We start from the raw sequence: 21,512 nt of genomic DNA, 5'->3' as shown, positions 1-21,512 counted from the left end.
GTAAGGAATAATGCAGAGGAAGATGCCTATTGGCGAGTTACACCCGCAACTCAGTCCAGGACACAATGACCTATGTGGTGGTATCACCAGTTACAGCAAGAAACACACAGAGCTTGGATGTATCTCGAGCGACAGTAACTAATACATATATATTGATGTTGATACCCTGATGATATCAATAATTCCATGCAAGATAGTTATCTGTGCCTTGCCCTTCGCGGCATACAATTCCCAACCCATCATTTACGCCTCCCAAGTAAGCTCATCCCTCTTGAGCCCGCCAGTGAAGCATTGAGTCAAAGAAGCGTAGCCAACCAAAGCACGCTCGGGATAATTGCCGAACGGGTGCTGGATGTTGACACAGGACGTATCGGTGGCGCAACTACCGCGATAATCGAAGCCACCGCACTCGCCTTGGACAGAGTTGCCCACAATCTGCCATCTGGACGCATAGCCAGAGAACCGGCAGGACTTTCGGCCTTCAACATTGAGACAGAACCTTCGCATGGCAATGTCATCATCTGGTGCGTAGGTCAGGGTTCCTGCGTCGCCGTTGCAGTTCTCTTCGCTGAAGCACTGGACGTCCCAGGCTGAGATAATGAAGGGAAAAACAAGAGCCATGGAGGCGATTTTGAGAGCCTGGGTGAAGATCATGGTGAAGATGGGTTTACTGGTCAGAAGTTAGCACAAAGATGCTGTAAGTATTGAGAGAAACGTCCTACTATTAAGTGACAAATACTTTGATAGTGATGATTGTTTGTGTTGAGGACTGACTGATTTCTACTGTAAAGCTCGAAGACCCATTGGCCTCTTTATACTCATTTCTTCGGCGACATAACGCTTCTAAAGTTCATCGTACGTCTCATTCACTCTCCTTCAGAGTATCACCTGCGAAATGTGTATCTTGATGGCGGCCGCTTTTCTCTCGTAAAATTCTTAAGTAAACGGGTTTATCATCATCGAGATACTCAAGACGCTTGGCATATTCCTTCCACCGGTATGGTGACGTCAATATGTTCAAGCGTCTGCGATAAGAAAATACGAGTATCCGTTTGCGATTGTTCCTTATATCATCCATCGAGATTGATTCAAACGAAAAGGATTGAGATCCTGGAGTTCTTTGGGACTTTGGTTGTCAAAAGGGACGACCAGCCCTACCAGGTCCTAAAAGTTATTCAATATTGCCTTGTCTGCACCGCCAAGGCTGTCTTGGCACCGCTCGCCAATGCTGAGCTGTCATTATTTGCTCCGGGCTTTAGATTGTGGATATGCCATTCGCACTTCGGGCTTTGATGGACCCCGATGGCAAGGGAGTTCCCGTGGGAAGTGGCCGAGACAGCATATTCAGGAACCAGGGAATTGTTTGACTCATCAGCACAGCTGTTCCACCTGGCCGGAGGTAATACTCCCATAAGTTCTACGGATCTCAAGGGCTCTTACATGAATTACCTCTTTCGTAACTGATTGGAACGTCATGTAACTAAAATTCGGCGAGACCTAGAGGGATAACTGGCCTTTTTCACCTGTTAAGAGCCATAGGCTGCTGCTAGACACTTAGTGATGTGACGGCTGAATCAACTCTGTAATCTATAGTTCAGTCTATCTATCCTCTCATCATAGCCTCATATCTATCTCTTCTATGATCATCCTCATCATCGCTATCAGAGTCAGATGATACCAACGACTCCTCCTGCCTTCTCAAATCATTCATCGCTACATCCTCCTCACCAAGTTTCGTATAAGCCCTCCTCTGCCTCCAACTATTGAGCTTCCTGACTCCAAATATGACAGCAAGTACAAACACTGACACCATGACAACCAGTATGCCCGCTGATCTCCATAACCTCCAGCCTCGAATACAGCAGGGATACCATGCCATAAAAATACCTACACCCCATTCTTCCCAGCCCATCTTCCTAGCATGATCACGCACAAGACCCTTGCGGACGAGGTGCTTGAAGCGTGGACCGTTGGGACCGGTGTTGAAGCGCTTGAGGCCAAAGTGTGGAACGGTTTCTTGACGTGGATCAGAGTCGGGATACCTCTTGTCACCCCAGTGACCAGTGAAGTCGAACCAGGATGTTAGGTTCTGGGCAGGCTCAGTCTCAGATGGCTTAAGAGGTGAGATAATTGGCGTGATGGTGACTGTGTCTGGATTGAAGCGGTAGAAGTACGCTGACTGGACGGGATCCCATATTTTGCCCTCGTCACAGTAGTCAAACATTGCTGCATTGTGAAGTTGGTGTCTGGGAAAAGTAAGCTTAGACGCCATGGAACAGATGAGAAGAACTTACCCTCCTGCTGGATAGTTGGCATGAGAGCCGAGGCCACTGTATGATATTGGCTGTATTTCAGTTAGTTAATGCTTTGATGCCACACAGAAGTGATTCTCATACTCTTCCATCAGTTACGTTGATTCTTTTGTCATCCCACTTGAAGCCAACCCCATCAACATGCTGGCTATAGTACACACCAAAAGGAGTGCCATTGTGGAATCTGACCATATTATGTTCCCTTAAAAACCTCGTTAGCTTCATTCTGAACCTCTCCACGATGAACTCACCAGTCTCCAACATGGTTGCCAAAGTGCATCCCAGAACCCAGATGCTCATCTCCAATAAGATGGTTGATCGGTTCTAGGACCTGTGTGATATTCGGTCCCTCATTAAATGAATAGAAGTAGAAGTAGAACGCATCTACGTCAAGTTCGCTCTTTTCCACCAGAATGACAGCGCAAGGCACAGAATCGTGAATCCGTCCACTAAGATCTGGTGCCTCGCCCAATATCCACTTCGGATATGTCATTGGATCCTCCTTGGACGTGAGTGCAACAGCATTACCGCCGTGTTCATTGAGATATCCAAGATTCTCAAGTTCAATTGAAGAAAGACCACTGATTGGTTGTTCATCCAACTTGGGGATCGTGTTGGAGACATGAGCTGCGAGATCACTCGGCATGAAGCGGTCCTCCGAATGAAGCCATACTAAAGGTGCTGCGAGGTTTTATCAGATTTTGTGGACAGACAAAGGATTCGCGATATAACTCACCGTGCTTGGCGACATAATCTGGACACCTATCCAAGGCCGAAGCTTCCGAAGCTGCAGAAACAAAGCCGGTGACTACATTGAGCAGCAAAAGCTGTTTCTGTAGCCTCGACTTCCTGAACGTGTCCCCAAACATCTTAAGGGCCTCCTGTTATGCAGGATTCTTGACGTTTGTGACTTTGTTGTCAAGAAGCAAACAGATCTAAGCCCGATCTGAGGGAAAGATTCTAGAGCCAAGATGCTGAATAAGCACGGCTTCTCGGCTGGAATGGATCTCCGTCATTGGTGATGTCGTACGCATATCTCCACTCTCGTATACTAAGTGGACAGGGATGATTAGAACGGATAAGAATAGATGCTAATTAATGATGCGTTGAAAGATATCGTAAAAAAGCCATCGCGTATGAAATTATTATTAATAATGAAGGTACTGGCTAACTTTAGTTATACTCTTGGGCGTTTTATTGGAGAAAGCAAAAAGCCACAACCCAATTGTCCACCTCATCCCGACTCCACAGCTATTCTAGATCTCTGTTCCCGTTATAAGATCCATCTCATCCAGCGGAACCGTCTTTGTCCTGAATAGCAACTTATGGCCAATAACCATGGCCAGGAATAAGATCAAGCTGATGTAGTTCGTAAAGAACTTGCTAGTATCCCATTCGATGAACACTTCAAAGCCACTGGTAATAATAATCAACGTGCTGAAGAAGAGACCATACCAGGAAAGATATGGCTGGAAGGGTGCGAGGTATGGGAGGCTGGCCCGTGATATTCCCTGAAGCGAAAGAGCCTTCATGAAGCGAATGTGACAAAGCGAAATGATGGCCCAGGCGATAAATCCGGCAACCGAGGTAATACTCAGGAACCAGTTGAATACGACTGTACCACTGTTCGACAGATTGAGGAACGAAAGGAATCCAACTGCTGCGCAGACAGAGACAGCATTGTATGGCGTTCCGAACCGATTCGTCTTCTTCAAAAAGGATGGAGCATGGCCTGAGTCGGCAAGGGAGATGAGAATTCGACTGCTTGAATACACGTCTGAGTTGGCAGCAGTCAAAACAGCCGTCAACAAGACTGCGTTGAGGATCGATGGCAGAATGGGAACTCCCGCTAACTGAGCAACGATAACTAGAGGTGATGCTGAAGCGTCGTGACCCTCGCTAAGAAGGTCCTTGTTCGTTGAAGGGATATTGAGACCAAGAAAGAAGACCGTCGCGATGAAGATGGAAAAGACGCCCCAAAAGGTCCAACGCATGGCAGAAGGAATTGTCTTTCGAGGATCCTTGGTTTCGCCCGCACCGATAGCTACTAGCTCAGACCCTTGATAACTGAAACCCGCGGTGATCAAGACGGACCAGAAGCCAACAAAGCGTCCAATCCCGCCTTCCACGATATGTTCATTGAAGGCACCAGGGTCTTTCCAGTATTTGAACCCGAGATACCCTTGGTCGCCAACGCCTGCATTGACGCAGATTGAAAAGATAATGAATCCGATAATCGTGACGACCTTGATACTCGAAAACCACATCTCGAATTCTCCAAACCAGCGAACAGGCATGAAGTTAGCCGCTGTGAAAAGAACCCAAAAGACAGCGATCCAAATTCCAATATTCAGACTCTTCTCCCAATATTGGATAATCAATCCAGCTGCAGTCAATTCCAGTGCGAAAGTGATTGACCAGCTGAACCAATAAATCCAGCCCATCGCGAACCCGAATGTTGGGTCAAGGAATCGCGTCGCGTATGTGGTGAATGCACCTGCGACAGGAATATACGCAGCCATTTCACCGAGCGCTGTCATTACAGAGAACAACAGTGTTCCGACAAAGATGAAGGCTATGAGGAGAGAGACTGGACCGGCTGTTGCAAGGGCGTTTCCTGTTCCGATGAAAAGGCCTGTACCTACAGCAGCACCTATGGCGATGAATTGGAGATGGCGGCCATGGAGGGCTCTTTCGAGTTCTGTGTTTCCGGACTCTGGGTTCTGTTCAATGGATTTGGTCGATGAGGCTGATTCGGCGGCCTCGGGCTGAGGATCTGGTTTGATTTGATCCATTGTGTTGTACATGGTGAGATCCTTGACATGAGTTCAGACAAGGGAACCATGGGATCTCTTTACCTTTATTATATAGAACCAGGCCCGATTTCGGATTTCTACTCGGTATAGTAGCTCATATCCGAACGCTCTGGATGCTGCGTTGAACATGCGACTACTGGACATGTTGTCGTTGAAAGGCGGATGTGGTGGAGCAAAAACTGCTCAAGTCGAGTATCCATTATATAATGGCTTGTTGAATTCTTCGCTAGTAATTCCTACCCCAGAGTCTCCCAAGTCTAGTTATATCTTTTGACTAAGAGAAATTGGGTCGCCGTTAACATGTCTCGATAGGGCGGATGTCGAAGTTGGGCGCAGTGGGTCTGGTCCTGTTAAGGCGGAGGCTAGAGTTGTCATGATGAACACCTTCTCTTTGTGGCAATAGTTCCAAATTCTGATTGATAAGCTCGCTATAAGAGTAGTCTAGGATAAGTAGCAAACCATCAACTACGCTTCCCCAATATCGTTTTACCGCAAGATGGTGGTTCAATTTCACCATGGCGCGAGGGTAAGCTTCTCGCGATGAGTACGAGGGATCATCGCATTCGGGTTAGTTAGTGGCGAGCCAATAATTTCACCCCGCTCTCTCAATGAGTGATATCCCTAACAACAATAAACCTGCACTCGTACCACAATGAATCGCCATGTCTGCTCTAGCCGGCTAGCTAACAAACAGAACGGATGAGACCCCCAACAGCATGCACGGAATGTAGAGTGGGGAAGAGGAGATGCGATCGAACAGTGGATCAAGGTTGTGTGCCGTGCGTGCAGCGAGGGTTACAATGCTCAGCAGCTGCAAAGAGCACAAAGATACCTAAGCCATTGACTATTCCGAAGAGCCTATCATCTGATGCATTGGACGAACCGATGTACCTTGTCAACTTGTATTTTCGTTTCATGCATGATTCGCCTCACAGTCTATTTCATGAACCCACATTCAAAGCACGTGTCGTCGAGGGTACGGTATCTCAGCCTGTTTTACTCGCTATGATGGGTCTGTCGGCAAGGTACTCAAAAGCTCTATAGTCTTCCAGTCAAACCAGGCCTAACGCAGAGACAGGTTCGCTACACAGCCAGACATAGTCGCTCGCGGGTCTATATACCGGGCCAAAGCCTGTGCAGCGCTTAAGGAAGATCTTGAGAACATCTGTCTTGAGAATATCCAAGCTTGTATTTTGATCGGCAACAACTTCTTTGGCGAAGGCAATGCGGATGTTGAATCGCTATACTTTGGTACACATGTTTATGATACTCTTGTTGGGCTTCATGACTGATTCTTAACCAGGTCTTGCTAGTCGAATGACGCAGCTCCTGAATCTAGGAGTCTGCAACGAAAATGACGACGGACCAACACGTGAAGTTAAAAGACGCATCTACTGGACATGTTTCATAATCGACACTTGGGCCAGCAGCGGATCCAATGTCTCACGCCAGTTTAGACAACAGGCCAGCCATCCTAGAGCACCGATGGACGAATATGTCTTTTACAACATGAAACCAGGTGACCCGGACATCCCCGACTTCCAGTGGAGGTCTGGCCTATGGGGTCACATGGTCAACACCGTCGAGATATACACCGAGATACAGAATTTTCAGCAGAGCCTGGCAGATTCAGTCGAGTGGAATGAAGCTCTTATCGATGACGCTGTTCAACGTCTTGAACACAAACTTGGAGCCTTTGAGCAGGTTCTAGGTCCCAATCTCAAGTTCAGTCGAGAAAATCTGGCGGCATTCGTGGAACGTGGTTTAGGTCGCGTCTTTGTTGCCTTCCATCTCGGTTACCATCATTACTATACGTTGCTATACTACCACTGCTTGGATCGTCGTCGACCACCCACGAAAAACGGCAAGAAGTATTCGGACTCTTGTAAAGCTCATGCGGCCATCGTCTGCGACGTGCTAAAGGCGTCCCGAGAAGTCACCGGTGCCGAGGCTGTGTATAACATCGTGGGCCATGTCACCATTGTATCCTCGTCAGTTCTACTTCACACCTTCCTCTTCGGGGAACCATATGAACTAGAGGACTCACGGACTCGGCTTGCATCGAATCTTGAGTCTTTGGTGCAGCTACGAAGTTATTGGCCAAGCGTGGAGAGAATGGTAAGAGCTCTGTTTCTGTCACCTCATGTTCATACTAATGCGACACAGATCAATCGCCTAGTCGTCTTCCAGAAAAGCTGTGTCAAGTCAATCAACGCCGAATCGTACAGATTCGACAAGTGGATGGTCAAATTTCTTATTGCTCATGCGCTGACCCTTGAAGAGAAGGCAGATGAAAGTTGGCCAAGTCCACAGACCATTCCTTCATTTGGAGATGATCATATTGAGCGGGGTCTTATTACGCAGGCTATGATTGAGGATATACAGTGGCAACTATGAACATAAATCACGAGGGACATGCTTAATTAAATGAATAAATAAATGGCGTCATAGAAGCTGATGTAACTATTACCAACGTAGAGGGTGTTGCAGACTAAGCATCTCGAATCTTCTCATTCACTCCATTCTCAATCGCGTAGGCTTCCTCAGCACGGCGTTCAGCCATAGTAACCGTCTTTCGGAACTTGGGAGCAGGAATCTTGTTCTGGAAAAGCTCATCCAACTCCTCATAACTCCTCATGCGAGTCTCCGGTACCCAGAAGTAAGCCATGACGGCGAATCCGACCATGAACGCACCAAAGATGAATCCAATCTTTGCCTTCAAGTTGGCATACTCAGGGTTAAAGATGTAAGGCGCGACAAACGACCACATGGTGTTGACAGCTGAAGAAATGGAGATGGCAATGGCAATCGTCTTGGTTCGTAGGGCAGAGGTGGGAACTTCACCCGCCAGCGTGTACACAGTTGAACCAACTCCAACGTTATAGAAAAAGTTGTACATTGTGTAGAATCCAACAGAAACTGTCACAGCGGCGGTCGTATTGACGGACCCGGAAATACCCATGCAGATGAGAAGGCATGATAGGGCAACGCATCCGATGATGTACATAGGTCGACGACCCCAGAAGTCTCCGACAAGGAAGGCAATGGTTGCACCGGACATTGACAGAATCTGAGCGCCGATCTGGATCTCGAAGGACTTCTTGTCGCTAATTCCGAGGTACTGGTACATCAGAGCACCGTAGTTGGAGACAAAGCCCAGACCAGACATGGGTTCAGACAGGAAGACCATGATGGCAATGAGGGTTCTTCGTAGATTGATCCCCTTGAAGCAGTCCATGTAGGAACCAAGGTTCTTCGAGTCCGCTTCCTCCAACGTCAACTTGATACGCTCGAGATGGCCGGAGGCGTCCTCAGGGTCAGAGTACATGCGCTCAAGAGCACGTCGAGCCTTTTCCATCTTGCCTTTGCGAACAAGGAAGACGGGCGACTCGGGCATTGAGACTTGACCAACGAGTGCAACTGCTGCGAAGCCCCATTGCGCAACGATCAGCGACTGCCAGGACCAATTGCTATCCCACTGCGAACTGAAGTTGGACATAATGGCGGAGACAAAAGGACCAATGCACTGCGCGAGGTTACAGAAACCGATAGCAGTGGATCGAATAGCCAGTGGCGAGACATCAGCAACATATGCAGTACAGAGGTTCTGAAAGGCTCCGATAGCGATGAAGTTGACCATCTTTCCAGCAAAGAACATCTCGATAGATGTAGAAGCGAACTCAACTCCAACGGATGCAATATTGATAGCAGCAGCCGCCAGAATAACAGACTTGAAGCCAATAATATCAGCCGCATATGACGAAGCCCAAGCACCAAAGATAGCAGCAGCATTAGAACCACCACTAAGCGCGGATTGCCAGCTTGTCTCAATAAAGTATTCTCCTTTCTCGTTGGGCTCGCCGAATCGTCGCTTGAATACGGGGATGCTGATGACGGAGCCGGAGGATTGGTTTTCGAAGCCACGGACGATTAAAGTCCAGAGCATAACGGCGATCCAGAGTAGAAGCCATGGATCTTTGCGGAGGGTTTCGAGGTAGGTTCGGCTGTGTTCTTGATGTTGGATGGCATGACCACGGGTATGGTTGGGCGAGATGCTGGGTCTGGACTCAGACTGCTCGAGGTGAGCGGCTGCTTCTGGCTTCTCCATGATCCAGTATGAGGATAGCCTCAATCAATGAAGCGATTGAGTTGATGATAGATGAGAAGGATTGACTGTTGTGGAGATAAGAATGGAGAACGAAGATGGAGAGCAGATCTCTCTGTTTATAGAAGGATTTATGAAGGCAAAAACGGTACGAATAGCATCGTACCATCTCTCCGCATGACACGGCTAACCTAATCGCTCAATTTCCCCCTCGGTCTTCTGGGGCCCCGCAAATGGAACCTGGGGAAGGCCGGTCTGGTCGGAGAACATGATGCTAGCGTCGGAATAGATCGCTCATCTGCCAATAAGAGGTATCCAAAGCCGGCGCGACATTTTGGGGCTACGGCTTTGGAGTTTTCCTATTGGTAGTGTTGAAAGCGAAGTATTTCCGATGCAACCCAGATCCATCATGCATCACTTTAATGATCCAACAGACCCAGCGACTCGGGACCTGATGCACCGAGTTGTGGATGAATCTGGGGTATAACGAGCCATTAGAAGAGGAGTAGTATTTCATGACTCAAGGATTGAAGAATCTTGTCAAAGGTCTCGATCTTCGCATCTCGATGGATCGAGACAACGGAGGACATCATACCGATGGCGTTCAATAGTCAGAATATGAACCCGAGGGAGGGAGCAAACATTGGGTATTACACAACAAACGTGATATCCTAAGAGTCTGCAATTATCATGGCTTCATGCAAGCATCTATTGAGGCAGGGCGTTAATCTATAGTTGTATACAGAACTATGAGAGGTCTCATTTCTGATCTCATGCTTAAGCGTCGTCCTTTTCCGCCTTCTGAGCCTCTTCAAAGATCTTGTTTAAGATAAACTTGGTCTCCTTCACAGGCCACTCAACATCCCCCCTATACTCTGTCTTAAAAGACCACTTGCCCGACTTAACAGTCTCAACCTTGGTTCCCTCACCCTCAGGCAGAACCACTTCCATTGTCGTACTGACAGGTACCTCAACATCCACATACAACACCTTCGCCCCTGCTTCACCCTCCTCAATCTTCCAAGAACTAGACACCATACCATAAGGCGTAAGATGCGATGCAGAAGCCCACGTAAAGTCACCCACAATCTCAGGCTGCATCCTAGACTTCTTCCATCCAGGTTCGACCAGCTGCAGTCCAGCAAGTCTTTCAACCATAAACTTTGCCACGGCTCCATAAGCGTAGTGATTAAAGCTAGTCATTTCTCCGGGGTTAATTGACCCGTCGGGAAGCATGCTGTCCCATCGCTCCCATGTTGTTGTGCCGCCCATGGAGATGGCGTATAGCCAAGAGGGACACTGCTCGTTTAGAAGCATTGAGTAGGCGACGTTGCTGTGACCTGTGCGGACGAGGGCCTCGCATACGTATGGCGTACCCGCAAAGCCGGTGCCTATACGGAAACCGTTGCGTCGAACAATGGACGCCAGTTGGGCGCCAGCACGAGGAAGTTGTTCTTCGCTGAGTAGGTTGAAGCAGACGGCGAGGGAATATGCAGTCTGGGTGTCGGATACTAGACGGCCGCTCGGAGTAACATATTCTTGTACAAATTCGGCTCGTGCATTCTCCGCCCACGTCTTGTATTTAGCGCTTGCATCCTTCTTCCAACGGAGAACTTCATCCTTTTTCCTAAGGGTTTCAAAATTCTTGTTCCAAAGGACATCGCAAACGTTTGCCATGATGTCGAGACAGTGGATGAGAAATGCGTTGGCGACTAACGTGGGGTCTGTTGTAGCTTTCGCGGCATCGTCAGGAGGCGCACTTGGATCAAGCCAGTCCTAAAAAGTCAGCAAACGTTGGTTCCTTGTTGGATGTGCACTCACCGCAAGCTGATCGGCATTAAAGTCCCATAAGTGAGTGCACCGATCCTTATTCCTCGGAATGACCCTAAGCCAGGTCTCCATAGACTCAAACTGTTCAGCCAAGATATTGTCATCGGCACTTTCCTGATACAAAGCCCAAGGCGCGAGAACGACAACATCGTGCCAGATCGCGCAAGGCCAAATAGGACCCCAAATCTTGCACTTGTCCAAAACGTTAGGCGAGACCATTGGCGGAATGCCGTCTCGCTGCTGTTGGTCGTACCATACACCCTTGAGCCAATCTCTCAGGATGGGATAACAGCCGTAGATGAAAGTGGCTGTTGGTGCAAATAATGCCAGGTCACCAGTCCATCCGAGACGCTCGTCGCGCTGGGGACAATCTGTGGGGATTGAGAGAAAATTGTCTCGCATGCTCCAGCGGACATTGCTAAATAGCTGATTGAGTTTATCGTTTGAGCATGCGAATTTACCTTGCTCTTCCATGTCGGTGTGGCAGACGACAGCCTCAAGAGCCTGTGAGACGTCGTCCGAGGATGGCCAATCCTCAACCTGGACGTAGCGGAAGCCATGGTAGGTGAACCTTGGCTCATAGGTCTCACCCTCTGCATCGCCTCGGAGTGTATAAATGTCCGTAGCGGCGCACTGGCGAAGGGGCCTCGTGCCCAACTCGCCACCCTCGAGCACCTCGGCATGTCGCAGAGTAACCTTGTGTGCGCGCTCACCTTGTACGCGCTTGATGCGGACATATCCTACCAGGTTCTGACCAAAGTCAATGATGGTCTTTCCAGACGGAGTTGTAAGTTTGTCAACAGGCTGGACTGTTTCAATGCGACGGACAGGCTCGGCTGTAGCTGCGACCAGATCAATGCTCTCAGGTATGAAAGGGAGCTCTTCAGCTTTCTCCCACTGCCCAGTCACATCGCCTGCAGATGACCATCCCGGCAACTCCATCGTAGCATTATACTTCTCTCCATCGTAGAGCTCTGCTTGGCGGATCGGGCCCTGGGCCACGGTCCAATCATCACCTGATAGGATGGTCTGGACAGAGCCATCGGCGAAGCGCAATTCAAGCTGCGCAAGCAAGGTAGTTCGATCGCCATACACATTCCTTCGACCTCCCTCAAAGCTCAATCGACCAGTGAACCACCCCTCAGCGACACGTACACCGATACAATGATCGTTGTCGGTTCCGTTGATATGCTCAGTGACATCGTACGTCTGATAGTTCAATCGGTCATTATAGCAAGTCCAGCCAGGCGCTAAGAAATGATCGCCGACGCGACGCCCATTGATCTCAGCTTCATAAACGCCTTGAGCAGTGATGTACAATCTCGCCGATTCGACTTTGTCTTGCACCGAGAAATTCTTGCGAAAAAGATCTTCTGGTTTCGGTTTATCATTGCCCTTGTTTGCCCAAGGTGCCGAGATGAACTTGGCCTGCCAGTCACCCCGCTGTAAAAGGCCTGTTTCTAGCGTGGCTTCCTCACTCCACTCAGTGAATTCAGGGTGCTCTCTGCTCCGCACGCTGACTGAGACAGTGCATCGTTCGCGGGATCTGAGAGGCTCAACTATTGGCAAAAATCCCAAATAAGAAGAGTGGGATGACACCATCCAAGGACTCGTGCCCTCCTGTCTGACAATTCGGATACTGCAGTAATCCTGTTTAAACTCTGGTGGAGCGTTTTTGACGCGCCATGAGATGCGTGGTTTGGTCTCATGGACACCCAGTGTATTGGGCTCACGGTAGTGCTCGAAGCGCACGTCAGTTACTTGCAAAGACATGATGATGACGGAAATGCAAAAATGAAAAGAACAAAGGATTTAGTTCACTGAGGTAGGCCGACGACTGTCATCTTTTATACCAACCAAGCAATAATTAAATTGGGGAAGAACCGATCCATCGGTTTGGAGAAAGGAGAACAGTCCTAGATAGGTCATCAGGTCGTTTGCCGCTACAACTAGCCGTCGGTTACTGTTGACCCGAGTTGGAGATGCTGGTGGAACACCCAAGTGGGCTATGTAATGGGGCAAACTCATGACGGCTTTGCGCTTTTCGGACTTTCTACGGCTCAGTACTTGCCCAAACTTATCGTTTGGCCCATGTTGCTGTCGATTGCTTCTTGGGTCACAGATTGCTATGGAGGTAGAAATTTGGCTGTCGCTGAGGTTGAGCTGGGTGACCTCCACTAACAGGCGCACTAAATCCCCCATAGCGGACAGCAGCCAGACATGACCGGGCTGCCTGCTAACAGGAATGCGAAATGACAGAACTGCGAACCGACGAAATGCGAAAACAACGATATTTAATTGGCTTTAATATATACATGGAATAGCATCATATTGATGCAGATCAACTGCACCATCTCTTCGCCTGATCTACATATAAGAACCATCATAGAAGCCCTTAGAAGTGTAGCTACCAGTCAAAACAGACGAGATAGACACAGCAGAGCCAAGCTTCTTGGAGAACGAAGCACGTTGACCAGTAGAGCCAGCACCAGTGTTGCCAAACTCATTGAACTGGACGTGGCCAGTGTTCTCCTCGCCCTTGTTCCAGATGGACCATCCAGCAGGGTGGATGACAGCGCTCATGCTGGTCTTCTGGAAGGTGACGCGGGCATATTGTCTCCAGGGTCGACCGAGGTAGTAGGCACCATTGGCGACGTTGTTTCCGGCGGCGGCGGCGATGTTGCAGTTGTTGAAGACGTAGTTGGACATGTTGGAGTCGGAGTCGCGGCCGTTTGCTGTTGCTTGTTAGTAAAGACACTGGACAATTGGGGCTTGGGGTAGACTTAGACTTACCGGTGATGTAGCCGACGGAAGCAGAGACAACGCGAAGATCGGTCTTCTCGAACCATACGGAAGCGCGCTGGCCAAAGATGAAGTCGGTAGCACCGGCGATCATGCACTTGGAGTACAGTTGGTATCCCTCGTTGGCGAGGAGGGTATCCTGGAATCCGGTGAGGGCAACGCCGCTGCAAAAGAATTAGCAATACTCCTCGGCACCTGTCACAAAGCACTTACTAGTAACCACTGTCAGCGTAAGCGCTCAGAGCGACAGCCTGGCTACCCTTTCCATAGGTATTGGCAACGTTGACGTTGTAAAGCTTAAAGTTGGCAGCTTTGACACGAAGCGTTGCACTTCCATCATTGTTGAGACCATCAGCCTGGCTCTTTCGCGCAGTGATGGTAACCTTGTTGCCAGCGTAGCCGCTCGTATCGGTGGTGTATCCGTACATAGTCAGTTGGGCTTTGCGAGCAGGAACAAGGACCTGCTCATTGTAGGTACCTTGGTCGATGAAGATGCATTGAGTTCCGGTCGCAGTGGTGGAAAGAGAGTTGACAGCTGACTGGATGGTGCCGAATTGACCGCCCTTCTTGACGGTGATACATCCGGCTGGTGCAGTCGTTCGACTGGCAGCCAGCGCCGCAGCGACGAAGTTCAAAGTTGCAAGAAGCTTCATTGTGATGTGTACAAGGACGATTGAGACAAGCCAATGGTGAGTCCAAAGTGACAATAAGGAATGCCTACAGTGTAGTACTTATATATCCATCAAACCCCATGTTTGGATCGCTTCATGTAGATTCATTGCAGCCTTGAACCTTAACTTTACTGTTGTCTGGTTCGAATGATTGGTGGAATTAACCTGGTCTTTGAAAATACGAGCTCTTCTAGCAAGGGTCCATCGTGTGTTAGTGTTGAGCTTAGCCTGCTACCCCGGAAGGTAAACCTCCGCTGTTGGTTTCAGCCGTTTCAAGTCATCTGCCGTTTCCACAGATTGAGTAACTCAAATAAGCATAGCAGGCCTATATCGATCTATTTGATGTCAGGTCCAGAACATGCACGCGACGTTCCATTCGATGGATTAATCTTTTCCGTATGCACATCAGTGAATCCGGGGTACACAAGTTTCATGCTCCTCCAAATGCCGTAATTCCTCCACTGTTTCTTACAGGGCCACTGGAAATTAAGGCCAGGTACATTGTGAAAGTCAAAACTCAGAACTGATCTGCCACTTTGCTGAACGTTATAGTTACATTTGACAAACTTTGAGCAAGGACAGACAATTATAGAAATAGAACGAGGATCTTCATGAGCAATCAAAGAGAAACAAAAGTCACGTCATCTTTGAACAAATCAAGTAGTTGACAGAGAAGTAAATTGACCTCTGGAAACAGAGTCTAGAACGGACTATGGAATACATGTACTAGTCCCCCAAAGTCCCCCCCAATAAACCCCCATCATCCAGAGAATCTCTATCCAGTCGTCGATATTACATACGTGTCTATCGTGAACTATTTTATGCCAAGATTATACCCCCGGCGAAAAGCACCCATAAAACATAAGATCATGAAATGATAATAGTTTAAAAACCCCCACTGCGCAGAACAGACAGCCCACTGAGAAAGTAAGAAGAGAAAGTCGCGGACAGCCCCAAGTGCAACGGAGTGTGTAATAGAACGTCGAAGCGAAAAATGTGCGTGCGCTAGTTAGACACGATGCATTTCTGTATACAGGTTAGTATGAGGTCACGTTGGGGGTGAGAGGGGGTACTAACAGAGCAGAGCGACGGCACCGATGGCAAGGAGAGCCAGGACGGGGCGGACACGCTCACCACCAGAGACAATGACAACATCATCGTGAGAGGGCTTGTCGTGCTTGCAGACACTGGGCTCGACGTAAGGGTGGGAGTCGAAGGGGTTGTAGCCAAGGCAGACGGTGTAAGCCTCGTTGCAAGTCTCGAGGATAGCACCAGAAGCGTCACAGCAGGCCTTGTAGACAGTGGTGCAAGAAACAGCGCACTCCTCATCGCCCTTGTTGTTGCCCTTGGAGTCACCACCGGTCTTGGAGTAGTCGTCACCCTTGGAGTCACCGCCAGTCTTGGAGTAGTCGTCACCCTTGGAGTCACCACCAGTCTTGGAGTAGTCGTCACCCTTGTTGTTGTTACCCTTGGAGTCAGATCCGTGGTTGTCTCCGTGCTTGCAGACAGTGGGCTTGACGAAGGGGGTAACATCGAAGGGGTTGTAGCCAAGGCAGACAGTGTACTCGGACTTGCAGGTCTCGATGTCGTGGCCGTCAATGGAGCAGCACTCGTCGTAGACAGTGGTGCACTGGACACAGCACTCCTCCTCAGAGCCAGACTTGGAGTTGTCCTTGGAGTAGTCACCCTTGTTGTTACCCTTGGAGTCGGAACCGTGGTTGTCTCCGTGCTTGCAGACAGTAGGCTTGACGTAGGGGGTGACATCGAAGGGGCTGTAACCAAGGCAGACAGTGTACTCCTTCTTGCAGATCTCGACATCAGCACCGGGGACAATGCAGCATTCATCGTAGACGGTGGTGCACTCGACGCAGCACTCCTCGTCGGAACCGTGCTTGGAGTAGTCACCCTTGTTGGAGTAGTCGCCCTTGTTGTTACCCTTGGAGTTGTAGCCAGAGCCGCCGGTCTTGCAAACGGTAGGCTTCACGAAGGGGGTGACATCGAAGGGGCTGTAACCAAGGCAGACAGTGTACTCCTCCTTGCAGATAGCGATATCAGCACCAGGGATAGCGCAGCACTCATCGTAGACAGTTGTGCACTCAAAGCAGCACTCCTCATCAGTGTACTTGACCTCCTTCTTGCCGTAGCTGTCGTACTTGGAGTTGTAGTAGTCCTCGCCGTGCTTGCTCTCGTACTCCTTGTAGTAGGACTCCTCGTGCTTGCAGACAGAAGGCTCAACCCAAGGGTGGACATCGAAGGGGCTGTAACCAAGGCAGACAGTGTACTTCTCCTTGCAGATGGCGATATCGGCACCAGGGACAGCACAGCACTCATCGTAGATGGTGGTGCACTCGAGGCAGCAGTATTCGGCAGTGTAGTAACCCTTGTGGTAAGAAGAAGAAGAAGAAGAGTAGTGGCCAGTCTCGTAGTGAGAGCTGTACTTCTCGTAGAAGTAGCTCTCGTCGTGCTTGTACTCGAAGTCGATGTAGTACTGCTTGTCGTGCTTGCAGGTGGAGGGCTTGGAGTCGAGAGGGTTGTAACCGAGACAGACAGTGTAAGAGGACTTGCAGACAGCGATGTCGGCACCGGGGTAGGAGCAGCACTCATCGTAGACAGTGGTACATTCGTAACCGCAAATCTCAGGAGTGAAGCAGCTTCCGCTTCCGATGCTGCACTTGCCACCCTCATGCTTGGGAGGGTAGGAGTCGTGCTTGCAGGCGGCGGGCTTGACGTAGGGGTGGACGTCGAAGGGGTTGAAGCCAAGGCAGACGGTGTAGCTCTCCTTGCAGACAGCGATGTCAGCACCGGGGATGGCGCAGCACTCGTCGTAAACGGTGACACACTCGTAGGCGCAGACCTCGGGGCTGGCGGTCTTGGTGGGCTTGACCATGGTGGTCAGGGTCATGGTGGTGGTGTCAGTGACGGTGTCGGGGAGGACAGTGGTGACCGAGGTGGGGACGTTCATGCCACCAGTGGTGGTGGTGAAGTCCTCAGTGGTGGAACCAGGAGTCATCTGAGCCAGAGCACCAGAGCCCATGGCCACGGTCAGAAGACCGGACAGAGTGTTGGAGTATCTCATCTTGATAGATCGAGACACAGAAAAAGAGAGTGTATTAAGTTGGATAAAAAAACAAAAACAATTAAAGAGTGAATAGATAGTTGGGTTAGTAAAGAGTGTCGAGTGCAACCGAGCTGTAAAAGAGTGATGCTGGTTGAGCTGAAGAACTGATTTGGAGTGGGAGTTGAGCGTCTTCTTATACTCAATTTTCTATCTCAGAAACCCCTTGAGTCTCTATGCTAAGGAGCTAATGTCCGTTGGGGCCCTTCTTTTCCCTCAAACTAGACACGATAGTCTGTTCTGGAATCTGGGGAAGGGAGGTTTGGAATTGGGGAAATTCGATATTCCCCCAGATCGGATTACCAGAGGAAGGCGGTCTGGTACTGACAACGGGAGAGACAAGCCCCTCACAAATGTTTCAATTATGCATATTTGTTTAGCGTCACAGCTGACCTTCGTATCTGGGTAAAGAATGTGGTAATATTGTTGCGGAATTAGACACGGATATTTTTATGGTAGCCGGCTTGGCAAACCAATGCTTGAAGGGATGGATGAATGATCCAGAACACCGGACTCATTCACAATAGGAGGTCAAGGGATCTTTTTCTTGGCCTCGGAGGTTCATCTCAGCCTTCAAAGGGCATTTCACCGCCAAAGTTGACAGTTGGTGAAAGAAGGGCTGGATGAGACATTGTCTCGGAACCTCGCCTTAGTCACAACCTTTCCTCAGTAAAGATCCAATTAGACTCTCTGGACTCATCCAACTTCATACCTAGAGTGGATTTTGACTTGCCGCAGGCCGATGCCCAGACTCGTTGGCTTGCAGGCTGAACTAGTCCAGCGTATAAGCTTTGCCCATGTTTAAGACAAACAATTCTGCATCCCTTTGAGACGGCACAAAATGACCGTAGGGAAATTTGAGACCAGCCATCTCATTTCAAACTCCCGACCGCTAGATTATCGTGAGATGTTGTTTCTCTATGAATGTTTTGTAGTGGTTGAGTAAAGCTTGTCTGCATCCTTCACCAAATTGAGGCCGATAACACAAGACAGTATACTCATGAAACCCACCAATCTAACCACATAACCAGACTTTAGATTGACTCGAAGGAGACAAACTGGTCCCTTGGAGATCGGCTCCTCGCCTTCGCAAGGATCTCGCGGCAATTTGTGGTTCAGTAAACATATCAAAAGGTCTTACACGATCCTTAATAAGGAAATGTCTTACCGCCACCCCAGTCTGCCCAAATAAACAACTATGCATTTTTTTAACCTTGAGTACGTTATTCGCTTAGCTTACTGCATACCGATCCAAATTGCTGTTAGGGTTACACAACCGCCACCAATACCGAGGGCGGCGAGATCTGTACTACGGAACTCGTCACAACGAAGTTTACCCTGAATTCAACTCGCGATCGGTAGATTGAGGGATACAGGGAATGTATTGATTTTATTTCTGAGAGATTAATTTCGTGATGGTATTATGCTATGGCCATATGGAGTCAGGCGTCAAAAACTTCGTCGTGAGATACAGATCTCTATCACGATCTACAAGTCTTTTGCCGTAGAGTAGACTGCAAAGGATGTATCGGACCACGTTGTTCAATTCCAAAGCTTGTATGCCTCCGGCTTGTTCGATCATGTTGACAGCTCCCAGTACATGCTTCGCAGCCAGCGTGTGATTTCCACATATCACCTATTCGGCGTAAATATCTCTGTCATCGTGAATGAAGTCTTCTTGACAGGGGCGCCTTACCTCGTCAAAGGCCAGCACTGTGGTCATCGACACAGCTTCCCGACGCGATGAAGGTTTGTCGACGAACATGCATTTTTGCAGTCCTTGCAGATAAGATAACTTGTACTTGATAGCCATATCATCGTACTGATCCTGCAGGTCGACAAGTGATAAATGGCGACAAGCAGCTAACAAGAACCCTCGCAAGATAATAGGATCACTGGATATGAAGAACATCCAGTGGCTTCGTATATCTATGACTTTCTCTTTCAGACCCATGACTATGGGACAGTAAGAGATTTGTGCGGGTAGGACAGTTTGGATATCTACGGCTCGTCTTAGTGACTTCGGGAATTAGATATTCACTCTAAATCGACTTACAGTGATCGAAGATGAAGTGTTCCAAAGGCGAGAGATTCTGTCGGAAACGTGAGATGCCGTCTGGCTCCAGATCTCCAACCAAATTGCGCGGTATCGGCGGTAATGGATCTTGCGACTTGGGTGGTGTATCATTTGGTTTTGAGTTATCTCTGGTCACTTGATCTGTATCACATTGCTCAAGATTTGCCTTGGTCTTATTGTACTCGGCCATATGTCTCCTCCGTGATCTCGCATGAGCCACTCGGGCGGCATGAGCATGGACTCGGCGGCTCGTCTTGGCCGAGGCGCGCTGGCCGGGATCCGTTACAACAATAAAATCCATGGATATACTCGCTGGAAAGAATTTCCGAATTGCTTGTTGAGAGTGTATTTATTGTTATGAATACCGAGACGTCCTCCCAATTAATGATGCGCAGCCAACTTCAATTGTTCAGGCCAATTTGTCAGCGCCCGAGTCGAGTCGAGTCAGCTCAGTGATCTTTGCCAAGAAGTGCTCCTACTCTATTGAGCCTAGTGTACCATGACAAACTCATTCGTCCTCATATGATTGGCTGTCTGTTCTAGCCTACAGATGGTACGCGATTTCGTCTCCAACCTCTGCGTAGACTTGATCAATCGCAGCCGCTACCTCATCAGGCAATGGACCCTCTTCAATCGTACTGAGATTGCTCTCAAGCTGTTCCAAGCTCGACGCACCGATAACAATGCCATCGCCATATTCCGCCTTCAAAATGCTGTGATGAGCCGTCCATCGAAGCGCCGCCGCGTGGCCCTTGATGTCGTACTTGGCCGCCACCTGTAGCGATTTCTCCACAGCGCTTTCAATTGACTGCTTGACGTACATGCCAACGTACACGCTTCCAACGGGCGTCTAACACGCGTGATAGTTAGCTTTTTATCTCCGAGACCTCTGTCGCAATACTTACCAAGCCTGCAAATCGCGACACTGGGTCGGGGTTTTTATGCTTCTGGGCGAAAAAGCCACCCGCGGCAGGACTGTAGCAGTAAAACGCGATACCATGCTTGCGTAGGAGAGGGAACAATTCCTTTTCGCCACCACGAACAATTGGGTTGTAGTGACCTTGGTACACGCTCGGCTTGACAAATCCATGTTCTTCGCAAATATCGAGTGTCTTTTGAACTTCATCCGCGCGATAATTCGAGATGCCCCAGGCCTTGATCTTCCCATCTTTATGCGCCTGGTTGAGAGTCTCAAGAACGGGCTCAAGTGGGTATTTGCGCTCAGGGAGCTGAAGGTAGTAAAGATTGATCTGATCAACCTTTAAGTTCTTGAGGGAGTTATCAATGTCGCGCGACACACTCTCCTTCGTGTGTCCTTGGAACCAATCGGCTTTGGTGTCGATCTTGAACCGATCACCTGCTGAGACGGCGCCAATTCTGGGCTCGGACGTGTAAGGAGCTCCAGGGGAGTAAACGGCAGCAGTGTCAATCTCGTCGTAGCCATGCTTAGCGAAGACGTTTAGGAAGCCATTCACTTCGTCTGGGGTAGAGAAGCGTGCCATAGTGTCGACGGCATTGTCACCAATCTGTAGATCGTTATTAGTCTTGGAAGCGTTGGCATGGCTGTCGCTCTTCTTACTGGTGCAGCTCCGAGAATAATTTTGAAAGTATTCTTGGGTTCCATTATGAGTATTTGGCGAGTGTCAAAATGATAAGAGATGAAATGAAAGTGATTGTGATGGTGAGATGAGTTCAAACAGAATTGACGCCTTCTTAAATATCACAATCGGATGCAATGCTTAACAATCATATTGAAGATTCGTTCATAGGCCAAGATATGCTCT

The 21,512-nt window shown here is 49.0% G+C and overlaps 9 protein-coding genes across 9 annotated transcripts; 1 reads left to right on the top strand and 8 right to left on the bottom strand.

Moving 5' to 3' along the window:
* Window positions 1–243: 243 nt before the first annotated feature.
* Window positions 244–654, bottom strand: FIESC28_01513 (uncharacterized protein; the record flags this gene model as incomplete). Its single annotated transcript, XM_031155663.1, has 1 exon — window positions 244–654. One exon carries the CDS (start codon window positions 652–654, stop codon window positions 244–246), a length of 411 nt encoding a protein of 136 aa, XP_031020141.1.
* An 872-nt stretch (window positions 655–1,526) lies between these two features.
* On the bottom strand, window positions 1,527–3,181 carry FIESC28_01512 (uncharacterized protein; the record flags this gene model as incomplete). Its single annotated transcript, XM_031155662.1, has 6 exons — window positions 1,527–1,546; window positions 1,888–2,246; window positions 2,295–2,344; window positions 2,397–2,514; window positions 2,564–2,993; window positions 3,049–3,181. 6 exons carry the CDS (start codon window positions 3,179–3,181, stop codon window positions 1,527–1,529), a joined length of 1,110 nt encoding a protein of 369 aa, XP_031020140.1.
* A 387-nt stretch (window positions 3,182–3,568) lies between these two features.
* Window positions 3,569–5,119, bottom strand: FIESC28_01511 (uncharacterized protein; the record flags this gene model as incomplete). The annotated part of the gene is made up of 1 exon (XM_031155661.1): window positions 3,569–5,119. One exon carries the CDS (start codon window positions 5,117–5,119, stop codon window positions 3,569–3,571), a length of 1,551 nt encoding a protein of 516 aa, XP_031020139.1.
* Window positions 5,120–6,136: 1,017 nt separating this feature from the next.
* FIESC28_01510 (uncharacterized protein) lies at window positions 6,137–7,525 on the top strand (the record flags this gene model as incomplete). Its single annotated transcript, XM_031155660.1, has 4 exons — window positions 6,137–6,153; window positions 6,207–6,379; window positions 6,432–7,246; window positions 7,295–7,525. 4 exons carry the CDS (start codon window positions 6,137–6,139, stop codon window positions 7,523–7,525), a joined length of 1,236 nt encoding a protein of 411 aa, XP_031020138.1.
* Window positions 7,526–7,619: 94 nt separating this feature from the next.
* Window positions 7,620–9,236, bottom strand: FIESC28_01509 (uncharacterized protein; the record flags this gene model as incomplete). The annotated part of the gene is made up of 1 exon (XM_031155659.1): window positions 7,620–9,236. One exon carries the CDS (start codon window positions 9,234–9,236, stop codon window positions 7,620–7,622), a length of 1,617 nt encoding a protein of 538 aa, XP_031020137.1.
* A 774-nt stretch (window positions 9,237–10,010) lies between these two features.
* Window positions 10,011–12,836, bottom strand: FIESC28_01508 (uncharacterized protein; the record flags this gene model as incomplete). Its single annotated transcript, XM_031155658.1, has 2 exons — window positions 10,011–11,009; window positions 11,055–12,836. The coding sequence occupies 2 exons, from the start codon at window positions 12,834–12,836 to the stop codon at window positions 10,011–10,013; spliced, it is 2,781 nt and encodes a 926-aa protein (XP_031020136.1).
* A 594-nt stretch (window positions 12,837–13,430) lies between these two features.
* On the bottom strand, window positions 13,431–14,518 carry FIESC28_01507 (uncharacterized protein; the record flags this gene model as incomplete). The annotated part of the gene is made up of 3 exons (XM_031155657.1): window positions 13,431–13,798; window positions 13,857–14,029; window positions 14,079–14,518. The coding sequence occupies 3 exons, from the start codon at window positions 14,516–14,518 to the stop codon at window positions 13,431–13,433; spliced, it is 981 nt and encodes a 326-aa protein (XP_031020135.1).
* A 1,090-nt stretch (window positions 14,519–15,608) lies between these two features.
* On the bottom strand, window positions 15,609–17,612 carry FIESC28_01506 (uncharacterized protein; the record flags this gene model as incomplete). The annotated part of the gene is made up of 1 exon (XM_031155656.1): window positions 15,609–17,612. One exon carries the CDS (start codon window positions 17,610–17,612, stop codon window positions 15,609–15,611), a length of 2,004 nt encoding a protein of 667 aa, XP_031020134.1.
* A 2,660-nt stretch (window positions 17,613–20,272) lies between these two features.
* Window positions 20,273–21,352, bottom strand: FIESC28_01505 (uncharacterized protein; the record flags this gene model as incomplete). Its single annotated transcript, XM_031155655.1, has 3 exons — window positions 20,273–20,578; window positions 20,634–21,254; window positions 21,308–21,352. 3 exons carry the CDS (start codon window positions 21,350–21,352, stop codon window positions 20,273–20,275), a joined length of 972 nt encoding a protein of 323 aa, XP_031020133.1.
* Window positions 21,353–21,512: the final 160 nt, after the last annotated feature.

Source organism: Fusarium coffeatum (genome assembly GCF_003316985.1).
Source record: "Fusarium coffeatum strain FIESC_28 chromosome Unknown BRIP53273_contig_39, whole genome shotgun sequence".
Taxonomy (NCBI): Eukaryota; Fungi; Ascomycota; class Sordariomycetes; order Hypocreales; family Nectriaceae; genus Fusarium; species Fusarium coffeatum.
Note: the sequence above shows the minus strand (reverse complement) of the source record. Positions and strands in the feature narration are given on the sequence as shown.